At 36.9% G+C, this 12,547-nt stretch overlaps 1 protein-coding gene across 8 annotated transcripts in view; it reads left to right on the forward strand.

Annotated features, from left to right (window-relative positions):
• PATJ (PATJ crumbs cell polarity complex component) overlaps positions 1-12,547 on the forward strand; it is a 354,601-nt gene that overhangs the window by 230,828 nt on the left and 111,226 nt on the right. For all 8 annotated transcript variants that reach the window (XM_077892030.1, XM_077892027.1, XM_077892033.1 and 5 more), the window contains exon 29: positions 441-532. In XM_077892030.1, the coding sequence (XP_077748156.1) occupies positions 441-532 (92 nt within the window). The remainder of the gene's footprint in view (positions 1-440; positions 533-12,547) is intronic.

Below are 12,547 nucleotides of genomic sequence, written 5' to 3' on the forward strand. Positions count from 1 at the left end.
AGAATCATGTTTAATGGGCCCTCCAGAACTCTGGTGAATACCACAGTTTGGTCTGTTTTCTACATTTTTAGAATCTGGAAAAGCTGTAGGAAATAGATTTCCCATAAAGTTTTTGCTGTTAGCTCAACTACTGTTTTCTAGAAGTTTACCAAAAGAGTCAAGGACTAGATATTTTTTATTAACTGCATTCAAAATTGAATTTAAAAGATGGTAATAGGTGTTTAGATTTAGTATTTGAATCCATGCTATAGAGAATATTAAGATTTTTAGCATTAAAGAGTCCTACATGGACCCACCTAAAAAAATGAATGGACTTCATTGATAATTCCAAGTATATATATACACATCTGTTTGCACAAATGTACAAATATATACATGTATTTTTATACAAACTATACATATTACATTTTTACAAGTGTGTTTTATTTTTTCCCAAATAGATAAACAATCAGATCCTGTATGGAAGAAGTCACCAAAATGCATCTGCCGTTATTAAGACTGCCCCATCAAAGGTTAAGCTGGTTTTTATCAGGTAAGATAGATATACATCTGGTTTTCTAAAATCTAAGATTTTTTCTGGAGATACATTTTATAAGACCATCTTATCTTTGGTTTGTCTAACAAAATCACTATATCCTAACAATACATTTTCTTTTTTTAACCGTTACTTTAAGGAAAATAAAGATTGTTCTAGTTTTGAGGTTTTCTTGTTATGTTTCATATGATTGAATTAGTGGTTGAGACTAGTATTTGTATTCGATTTTTATAATTTCTTCCCCTCCTGGAGCTGATTGTCCATTCTATAGAAACTTCTAGCTTCCTTTCCTCCTGTCACTGTCATGTGGTATATTTGCTGACTCATTAATGTCTATATTAAAGAATAGGCAGGAAAACAGAACCCAGGAACATTTTAGAAGCTTCAGAGTAAGAATCCTGGTGAGAGGGCAGCCCCGGTGGCTCAGCGGTTTAGCGCCGCCTGCAGCCCAGGGTGTGACCCTGGAGACCTGAGATCGAGTCCCACGTCGGGCTCCCTGCATGGAGCCTGCTTCTCCCTCTGCCTGTGTCTCTGCCTCTCTCTCTCTCTCTGTGTCTCTCATGAATAAATAAATAAAATCTTAAAAAAAAAAATACTGGTGAGAAATCCAGAGGGGAGTGGATATGAGCTTTGCTCTCTAGAGTCTTGTGGTATGTTTGGGGTTCCACATTTTTCCATACCTGCCTGCTACCTGACTGTGTCCTTTTGGCTTAAGTAAGTCAGAATTGGGAATTGTCATTGGTGGTAGCTATTGTTCCCTCTTCAGCAATGGAATGTTTGATTCCTTTTATTGGACCAAAGTGACTGATGAATCTGAATTACCAGCACATGATGTAACTAACCCTGTATGTTAACTGTTGCTCTATTTCTTTTCCTTCTGAGTCTCAGGTATCAGCTGTAAAATGAAAATAATAAAGCATCTACCTCATTCATTGTGATATGTCAAAAATTTTAAATGTTGAATGTACTCTTTCACATGGAGTAATGACTGAAAGAGTGTTACCTGGCATTGCCAGAAGTTACAAAATTAGAGTTAGATGCTGAAAACATGAGCAGACCTGAGGAAAGGGCAGCCACTCAAAGAGATGAAGGTGTCCATTGACAGAAATCCATGGAGGCTTACAACTTGCAGAGCGTCCCGTGAAGGTTTTGTGAGCACGTACAGCACTCACCAGTGTCTGCACTTCATGCTCAACATGTAGTGGCAACTGCTACAGATGCTGTCCTCAGCATTGCTTACCTCTTCAGCACGGGCGGGGTCTTTATTACCCATGCGGGGTCATCCCAGTTTGAAGAGAGCAAAAGAAAAATTGAATGGGATCCAAAGGAAACCATCAATGCAGTTAAGTCATTGGGAAATAGAACCCTCCTTCTTCAAGAAAGAAAAGTTACATGATTTGAAGTTATTTAGAATACAGAAGAGAAACCTGAGAATTTTATTTTTTTAATTAATTTTTTTTAAAGATTTCATTTACTTATTCATGAGAGACACAGAAAGAGAGAGAGACACCAGCAAAGAGAGAAATAGGCTCCCGGTGTGGGACTTGATCCCGGACCCTGGGATCATGCCCTGAGTCAAAGGCAGATGCTCAACCGCTGAGCCACCCAAGTGTCCCGGAGAATTTTAATAATAGTAATGAAGCCACATTAATTTAGCATCTGATGATTTCAATTCTGATCATTCAGAGATCAGAATCAAGGAAATGATTTGTTCAGTAAATTAATGGTGTAAGCATGATTGAGGATGCCACAGAATACTTTACTGGAAGGATTTTAAGCAACTTAGAAGTATCAATATACATTCAAAATATGTAATCTAATTATGAACCTTTCTTGTGTGGTCGTTAAATTATAGTGCCTAAGCACATAGCATTCAGAAAGCTTTATTGAATAAATTTCCTTTCAGCTCATTCTAAGCAATTCCAGATTATGTATTCTCCAAAGGCAACAATCATAGTAAGTTAGTTTATTTTGTGGATTTAAAGATACATAGAAAAAAAAAGATACGTAGAGATAAGTCATTATTTACAAAGTTTCTCATGTTTAAGTCCCTTTCCTCAGTACTTTCCCAAATAATCTAAGTTGGAAAAAGTTTCTCTAGCTTCCTTTGTAGGCAGAAAAAAAAAGATGTAGGTGTGATTTTGAATAATCTATTGTATCCACCTGAGACTGTGTAAAGGAAAATAAGTTTAAATTGAATCAAGACAAATGTACGCACTGCTGACAGCCTTTTGTTTGATTCAATAGATACATATCTGGTGATTTGTGTGCCAACATTTTATTAATTAATGCTTCAGTTTCCATAAGGGAAGGAACTATTCATTCGACTATTCATCTGAATAGTTCTTACCTAAAGTGACAAATTCTTTTTAAAGCAAGCCTGAACTCTAAGGCTTAGTAATTAAAAGAGGCTTGAAACCCTGGATTCACTCTGTCTTGGTATGAAAACTGATTCTAGGAGCAGCCCGAGTGGCTCAGCGGTTTAGCGCCACCTTTAGCCCAGGGCGTGATCCTGGAGACCCAGGATCGAGTCCCGCGTTGGGCTCCCTGCATAGAGCCTGCTTCTCCCTCTGCCTGTGTCTCTACCTCTCTCTCTTTCTTGCTCTGTGTCTCTCATGGATAAATAAGTAAATAACCTTAAAAAAAAAAAAAACTGGTTCTGAAATACCCCAACTGTGTGAGCTTGGCCAGTTTCCTGACCTGCAGTAGGCAGACAATAGATATAGTGGTCTCGGGGCTCCTGTATGACTCACTTAAACAGCCAACTCTTAATTTCAGCTCACATCATGATCTCAGGGTCCTGGGATCCATTCCCATGTTGGGCCCCACACTTGGCAGGATGGATTCTCTCTCTCCCTCTGCCGCTCCCCCTCCCCCTGCTCATGCTCTCTCACTGTCTAAAATAAATGAATATAAAAAAAAGTCAAGTGGTAAGTGTGTGTGTGTGTGTGTGTGTGTGTGTGTCTGCCTCATAGATTGTCCAATGTCAGTATGTATAAATTACCTGGTGATGTGGGCTCAGCAATGCTTGCTGCTATGGTGATGAAGATGATGGTGGTCCAAAAAGGAGGGAGTGAGGGAGAGAGCAGGGAAAGAGGTAAAAAAAAAAAAAAAAAAAAAAAAAAAAAGAATAACTTAGGGAGAAGGAAAGAGGAGGAAAAAGATAAACCACTCCTTCATGTATATTTCATTGCATTTCGGAATCTTGAACATTTTTTTAAATGAAGCGCATTCACAGTTTAAGAATTTTAATTAACATTATAATGATTAAACACTAGAAGAGAAAGCACTGGATGTTGTATGTAAGTGATGCATCACTGAATTTTCCTGAAACCAGTATTGCACTGTATGTTAACTAAAAAACTAAAATTTAAATAAAAATTTTTAAAGACCACTATATAACTGTAGATAGGATATAAAAATATTTCTAATAAATGTTAGAATAAGAGACAGGGGAAACAGGGACGCTTGGGTGACTCAATGGTTGAGCGTCTTCCTTTGGTTCAGGTCATGATCCTGGGGTCCAGAAACAAGTCCCACATCAGGCTCCCTGCTGCATGGAGCCTGCTTCTCCCTCTGCCTATGTCTGCCTCTCTCTGTCTGTCTCATGGATAAATATATAAAATCTTAAAAAAAAAAAAAAAAAGAGAGAGAGAGAGAAACATGGACACAGCCTGCCTAAAACATCTCTTTTAGTTCTTTGTCTACTGCTGCTTCTCCCACTCTCCTCCTCCTTTTTTATTTTTATTATTATTATTATTTTTAAATGTAAGCTCTACACCCTGAGTAAGGCTTAAACTCAAGGTCCCAACAGTTGCATGCTCCACCAACTGAACCAGACAGGCGGCACTTCTCCTTTTAAATGATGATCTGATATTCTAACAAGGCGTAGAATACCATTTAATGAAAGACTGTATAAAGAGGAATCTAATTAACATGAATTAATCCCCATATCCATAAAATAAAAGATTTTACTGAGGTGAGTAGTATCAAATAGTGTCAAAATTTAAATCAGTGAAGGAAACCAAAAAAAGAAAATATTTTATGCTCATCTGCTGTGTATATCACCAGTGAGGGAAAAATGGTAGATCGGTGTCCTATTTATGTGTGGTAACCTGTGCACTTTAGGTGCTGTCCACACATTATCCTCTCTCCTTCAGGCTGATTATCTAGTTCATCACTCAGGTAGATACATCTTTCAACCTCTGCCTATAGGTTACCTCTTTCAGACTAATGGTACAAGAACCCTAGTTGTGCCTATTTTGGAACCAAATCTTAAGGCAGTTAAATATTGATTTGCTGTCATGCTTCAGGAAGTTAACACTTAAATCATCTCAGCACAACAGGTGCAATTACACTTTTAAGCTTTTTTAAATTACAATTAGGCTGTATAATGTTTTTAAAAACTGATGTTTACAAATTTTATTTCTTTACACTTAGTGCTTCTATTTGGTAATACATAACTTCCTTAGTTGAAATTATTGAGTCTCTGTGCATTTCCATGATAGAGAAATTTTGGGCTTTTATGCCTCAGCAACTCTTTTCCAATTTTATTGACAATGGAGATAAAAATGGAACTGGCCACAGATTTGGGAGTAGGATTAGCAGTAATCACAGAAAGCTGTTAAAAACATGCTGCGGGCAACATTTTAATTAACAGGGGCCTTTAGTCTATACTGATGTACATTCGTGTGTTCATGTCCTTCTCATATTCTCTTAACATTTGTATTTAGTCATATAATGATGGATCTAAATCACAAGAGATCTGTGAGTCATTAGTGAAAATTAGCAACTTGTTGCTATGTATACATGACTTACATAATCGCTCTTTCCTCCCTCTTTGTCCCCACATTAGATTTTAGACAATCTAGTAATCACATACTCGTGTCTATGATACACATGGACTTTGGTATACTAAATTACTCCATGGTGGTTAATCCAGATGTACTTTACAATCCTAAATTCTTAAAATGTAGCACACATTCAATTCTGTGGATTTTCCTATTTGACATTATCCTCTCTACACAAGCGCTACAATTTAAGTTCAGGAGGAGAGCTATATTAATACAAGAAAGAAGAAATTGCTGTATTTGGCAGTGTAGGAATCCAAGGAGATTAATGGTCTTGCCTGCAGCTCTTGTCATACCTTCCCCCCCACTATCGAAAATTAAATGTCATGTATCACAACTCACTCTCCATTACTTAATTACATGTAGAAAATGTGTACTGTATAAAAACTCCTGGGGCTCGAGGAGGCCAAGTGAAACTGAACCCCATGGAAAGATTTAGTGCTGGCTGTCAAGCCCTACTGAGTCAAAGTGGACTCACCGTGGGAGCCACCGTACAGGATCGATTGAACAGATGTCTTGTTTTGTAATTAAAAATATAGTGTGGCACATTATCCTCTGGCCATATCCCTAAAAGATGATATTGACCTGAAATTAAAGGAAATGTCAGAGTCATCTGTGGGACAAGTCCATCCGAAGAAGCAAATTGAATGCCTCTGGTTAAAATCTTTATTGTGCTCTCGATTCTTATCTAAATAACAGAGAAAAAGATGGTAGGAATAAGCATGAGTTTTACTTCCATAAAGAACTATTCACGTATCTATTCTGCAAGTGTTTGCTGAGTTTCTACTTGTGCCAGTGCTGTGGAATCAGCGATAGAAAGAACACAAGCTCTACCTTGGAAGAGGAAGAGGTGGAGAGTAGGGAGGTGGATGGTACATCATCCAGAGATAAAGGTGCTATGATACTTCAACACTCATAGGAGAACAATTAACCTCATCTCTGGAGTCTTTGAGAAGGTATTTTGTAGTAGATACAGAAACCCAAAAGTTTCTGGAATTGGATATTATACCCAGTGTCCCTGAACATTTACTTCTAGGAGAAAAGCAGTCCTTTAGGGCACTATTTTTGGATGAGTACAGCTGGGTACATAGGCCACTTTGAAATATGTGAGGAAGCATTCTTCTGACTCTCATGAACCATTAAACAAGGCAGTGGCCCTTTTCTTTTTCTTTTTTTTTTTTTAAGTTCTACTTTGTGGTTTGTTTGGGTTTAAGATTTTATTTATTTATTCATGAGACACACAGAGAAAGAGAGAGAGAGGCAGAGACACAGGCAGAGGGAGAAGCAGGCTCCATGCAGGGAACCCAATCGGGATTCGATCCCGGGTCTCCAGGATCAGGCCCTGGGCTGAAGGCGGCGCTAAACCCGTGAGCCACTCAGGCTGCCCAGCCCTTTTCAAGTACACAGTAAAATATCGTCCATAGGATATATGACAAGATTTGAGGAACAGACTTGTCACTTGGCTTGAGTTCTTACTAGGAATTGTGGGAGAAAGAAAGTTAGAGACACTCTTCAATTTAGGGCTCTTCTGTTTTTTTGTTTGTTTGTTTGTTTAGTTGGACTGTATAGTAGACTCTTAGGAGTCTCCCCAGTGCTCTGAAATGTTGATTCTTGTTTAATTTCTTCAGTACCTGTTTCCTATACTAACCATATTAAAGAGTAATTTTAATTGTATATTTTATTTTTGTAAGTAGAATTTATAAGGCTTTTATTTCAAGACCAGAATGGGATTGAAGTGTTGTGATCTTTTGGGAAGACATTGGAATTTATGCATCCAAATAAGAAGCATTGTTCGCATTGGCCTACTGTGGTAACCTTGGGAAGCGTACATTTAACCCAGTTACGACTCCACTGGGTCATACATTTCTGGACTCCTCTTGAAAGCCAATGGCATATTCTTTTGAATAGCCACAGAAGCCACTAGTTTTCCCCTTTTGGGGGATAGTTGTAACTAGTCAATCTGAAGTTACCCAAAAGTTTGCAATATCATTCATGAATCAAGTACTTTCAGTGTATTAGGTAAAGTGTTGCTTTGACCTATAAAATATCTTTGAAAATCATTTTTATTTCATGGACAGAATTGGTAATTCTTTCTTTGCTACCCCCTTTCCTTAACATACTGCCAGCTTGTGGGGGATTATGACCTTATTTGTTTGATTTCTTGTAGCACTCAGAAACACCTAATTGTGTCTAGTTACAGAGATGAAGTGGACAGTTTTCTTTTTTTGTTTTTTTTGTTTTTTTTTGTTGTTGTTGTTGTTCTGTATTGTTAGCTGGTCAGTATTTATACTCCTATCCTCATAGAATGTCTTTACCCTTAAGGAAACCTTCTTCTTGAGACATGCACATACACACACAGACAACGTATGTACGGTGGAACAGTAAAAGCAGTACATCTAGGTGCATCTCTCCCCCTGTGGAAGCTGAAGGAACCAAATCTTTCACTGCTGATATGTGGTCAGGGGTTGGTCATATGACCTAAGCTTTGGCAATATGATACCTTAGCTTAGAATAGGAGGCAAATAATGTGAGTGATTTTATATGAATGGTGTTTATTCATGAAACCACAGGGCCTTAATGGGAGGTTCCTGCTATGATATCATTCTGTTTTCCTGCTTCCTTGTCCTCCGGAGGTCTCTTAGTACATTCCAAGTCCAATCATGTAGCCTGTATATGTTTTGTGAGATCCCAGTATCCCTTTAATAAATTCCCTTTTGTGTCAATTGGTCCAAATTTATTTCTCTTGCTTGCTGACAATGCCAAAGGATCCTAATGAATGGGAAGGGTGATAAAAGTAAGCTATCTGGACAAATTATGAGCAACCAGAGTGAGATATTTGGTTCCTTCTGCATATTTTCTTGTGACCTGATAGACTTTTAGACTTGATTCTGAGAAGTTTTTGTCCTTCAAACTTCTTTAACAAAACTCTATATTGGTCTATATTGATCAAAACCAAGACCCCTGAGCAAGTCACTACTGAGGGTCTTCAGTATGACACATTTCCATTGCCACCCTATTCACTGGCTCTTTAAATGAGATTGCCAAGATTATCTCAGGGGAATCAGACAGGATTTATCCCAGATTTATCCCTGGGACTTGGGGGGACGTCACTTTTCCCCAGAACATGGCCTTATGGGGAGGGCTAGATATTTGAACATTAAAGTTTTGCCAGCCAGGATAAAGAGAGGAATTGCTGAAGGTATCTACTACATTATCTTTCAGAAATAACCTCTGTGAGAAACTTATTAGGCTAAGTTATCCCATCCATCCAGTCCTGAGCTCCCCACTTCTACCACCCTGCATTGCCAAATATTTTATGAGCCACCTTTTCCTCTGCACAACTGGCAACAATTATTTAGAACTTGCCTGGGGCCACCTTTGTGAAATGTGGGTCTGGATGCTGAGTTACTCCCAGCAGCCCTCATTAGTGATTGGCATTGTTTGGAATGCCAAGAAAATAAAGTCCATGATTCTGTTGTCTTTGGTCATTTATTTCAAATTCAGCATATTGCTATTTTGGTGGTTCCTTCCAATTGGAAATTAAGAACTATTCACTCTGTTCATAGAGTTAGAAATATCTCCTGGAGTCTTTTCAGAAAGGAGTTTTGCTCCCACTGAAATAAATGGTGCACTTTGTTTTGTGTGTGACTTCTGGTTCATTTACATCAAGCTTTCCTGGCCAAATGTTAATTCAATGTCATGTCTCAATTAATATAACAAATATAGAGTTTATTTTTTCTGTCCTCAAGTGTCTCACATCACTTTATTTAGTACAATCAGAAAATAATATCTAGGACCCTTTAGCTGGGTTCATGTGTTCCTCATTTATTCATTGTGTGTGTATGTGTATTTAAACAACATGTTAGGCACTAGATTGCAGTTGTAATTACTTTAGAACAGTTTTCAAAACAAAATGAAATCTACCTACTCAGCTATCCAGGCTGAATTCAGGCACATAACTTCTGTTTTTGATATAGTGCTGCTTTGTTAGCATGAAATAAGATACTGTGGGTTTAGTGAAAGTGAATTTCCAAGTGGCAGGACAACAGTAGTCCAGAAGACAATAATGATATTTAAGTGATAGTCTTATTCAAATATATTCTCGTCACACTTGCACTTTCTTTTTGGTCTCACTTAATTTTTTAAAATTGTGAAATTTATATAACATAAAATCTACCATCTTCACTATTAAGTATGCACTTCAGTGGCAGTTAAGTATATTCATGCTCTTGTACGACCATTGCCGCTATCCATCTCTAGAGCTCTTTATATCTTGTAAAATTAAAAATCTGTACCTGGTTAAAAATCAATCAATCAATCAATCCCCATTCTCTCTCCCTCTTTCCCCAGCCCCTGGCAACTATTATCTACTTTCTGTTTCTGGATTTAACTATACTAGGTACCTCATAAAAATGGAGTTATATAGCATTTGTCCTTCTCTTGCTGGCTTATTTCACTCACCATGTTTCCAGGCTCATGCACATTGTACCATGACAGAATTTCCTTTTTAATGGTGAATAATATTCCATCGTTTGTATATACCACATGTATTTACCCATTCACCTGTCAGGGGACACTTGGGTTGCTACTCCCTTTTGATTATTGTAAAGAGTGCTACTATGAACATGAGAGTGTAAATGACTTCAAGACTCTACTCTTGGGTTCTTCTGGATATATACCTAAAAGTAGAATTGCTAAATCATATAATAATTCTATTTTTAATTTTCTGAGGAGCCTTCATACTGTTTTCCATAGCAGCCATACCATAGGACGTCCTACCAGCAGTGGACAAGGCTTCCAATTTCTTCACAACCTCACCAACACTTGTTTTCAGGTTTTTGACAGTAGCCATCCTATTGGATGTGAGATGGTATCTCATTGTGGTTTTAATTTGCATTTCTCTGCTGATTAGTGATGTGGGGCATATTTTCATGTGTTTATTGGCCATTTGCATGTATTCTTTAAGAAATTTATTTTCAATGTTTTTGCCTGTTTTTTTTTTTTTTTTTTTTTTTGCCTGTTTTTTAATCAGGTTGGTTGTTTTGTTGTTGTTGGGTTGTTGGAATTCTTTATACATTCTGGATATTAAACCCTTATCAGATCTACAATTTGCAAATATTTTCTTAGGTTGCCTCTTCACTGTGTCAATTATGTCCTTTGATGCACAGAAGTTTTTCATTTTGATATAGTACAGTTTATCTATTTGTTATTGTTGTTACTGTGCTTTTGGTGTCATATTCAGGAAATCATCACCAAATTGAATGGCATAGAGCTTTTCCTCTATGATTTACTCTAGAGTGTTACAGTCTTAGCTCTTATGTTGAGGGATTTGACCCATTTTGAGTTAATTTTGAATGTGGTATAAGGAAAAGATCCAACTATATTATTTTGTATTTAGATATCCAGTTTTCCTAGAACCATTTGTTTTTAAAAAATTAGCTCCCCCCCCTCCATTGAATGGTCCTGGCATCCTTGCTGAAAATCACTCTACCAAATATGTGAGAGTTTATTTCAGGGCTCTCTCTTTTATTTCATTAGTCTATATGTCTCTGATTATGCTGGTACCACACTCTTTTCATTACTACAGCTTTGTAGTGAGTTTTGAAATCAGGAAGGGTGAGACCTTCAACTTTTTCTTTCTCAAGATTGTTTTGGCTGTTCAAGATCCTTTGAGATGCCATATGGATTTTAGATGGAACACATTCACTTAGAAAAGATGTAGAAATACTCCTTGGAGAGATCTCTGACTGTAATAAATGAAAAGTTAAAGCATTCTACATACATATGCCACCCATTACATCAGGTTTTCTTTTCCTTATTTATAAATTGTTGTCATGAACTCATCGTGCTTTCCTGAAGGATGTGTTCTTTTTTTTTTTTTTTTTGATAAATGTGTTCTTAACGTAGCCCACGAATCTTTCCTTTGACCATAATTTGTCATGTTCTTTTAAAGGTTATATTGAAGACAGTATCTCATATTTATCCTAAGGAAGTGCTCAGTAGTTGTTGGATAAATGCTTCAAGTAACATGTTAATGAAATCATAAGAGATTTACACTTTGAATTATGGTTACAACTTTGATGGATAGGCAATACACGTATAAGTTTTTATCAACAAAGCCCTGTATATGACATGTATGTGCTTCTAAGATTGCAGTGAAGTATTCTTGCAAGAATAGAATGAAGTTACTGAGAAAAGAATGTAAATAGTTTTGAAATTCAGAGGAGGGAAAGATTACTGTTGGAGAAGTGAGTACAGCAAAAGCTATTTAATGTTACCTGGGTAGATTTACATAGGAAAGAATTGAGTTCAAACTGCTTGAACAAATTTAGTTCAAGCATTTATCAAGTACCTTCTGTATGTCAGATGCTAATAATATCATAGAGTTAAATAATAAGTTCTTTAAGAACTTCTAAGACATACAAATAAATTATTATACATCAGGCAAAAGGAGCACCTATAGAAGGAACTCTGTGATGTTGAGTTATTCAGATTGTATTTTCAGGCTTGTTTAAAGGAGTGTTTTTCATAATTGAGAAGGGAGTGATTTGGATTGATTGAAACAGAGGAAGCAGAACAAGGAAACCAAAAAGGTTACTATTGCCATAGAAAAGACACATGAAAAGTCCATGAATTAGGATAGAGGCTATGGGACTAGAGAAAATGAGAAGAAAGAATGAAGTCCAAAATGAAACCGTCAGACTTAGTGATTTCTTTGGATATAAGGATCAAGCTGAATGAATTAATGGTAACTGAGCACTTTTGGCCACTGGAAATTTAAGCATTTGAGACTGAACATTCATGAAACCAGAAAACAATGAATGTTAACAATTGTTATTGTGCTTTAGTGCTTTGTCATTTATCTTATCTCACAACAATTCTGTTAGGAGACACTATCCCAATTTTATAGATTAAGAAACCAAGATTTTAAAAAGTTGTTTAGTATCCTACTTATATCTTAGTAATAGAATCTGCACCTCTGTACCTTTGCCTAGGTTGGCCTCATTCTAGGTTTCTTGCCAGAATAGCATAGTCTTCTTACACTGCATGTAACAATTAATTTTTTAATTGGGGCATTATTTACACTCAGTCCAATAGACTCAAATTGTTCAGTTGGTTGTTTTGAGAATACAAAGCATATACCTTGGTAACCATCACACAA

Source organism: Canis aureus, chromosome 3 (genome assembly GCF_053574225.1).
Source record: "Canis aureus isolate CA01 chromosome 3, VMU_Caureus_v.1.0, whole genome shotgun sequence".
Taxonomy (NCBI): Eukaryota; Metazoa; Chordata; class Mammalia; order Carnivora; family Canidae; genus Canis; species Canis aureus.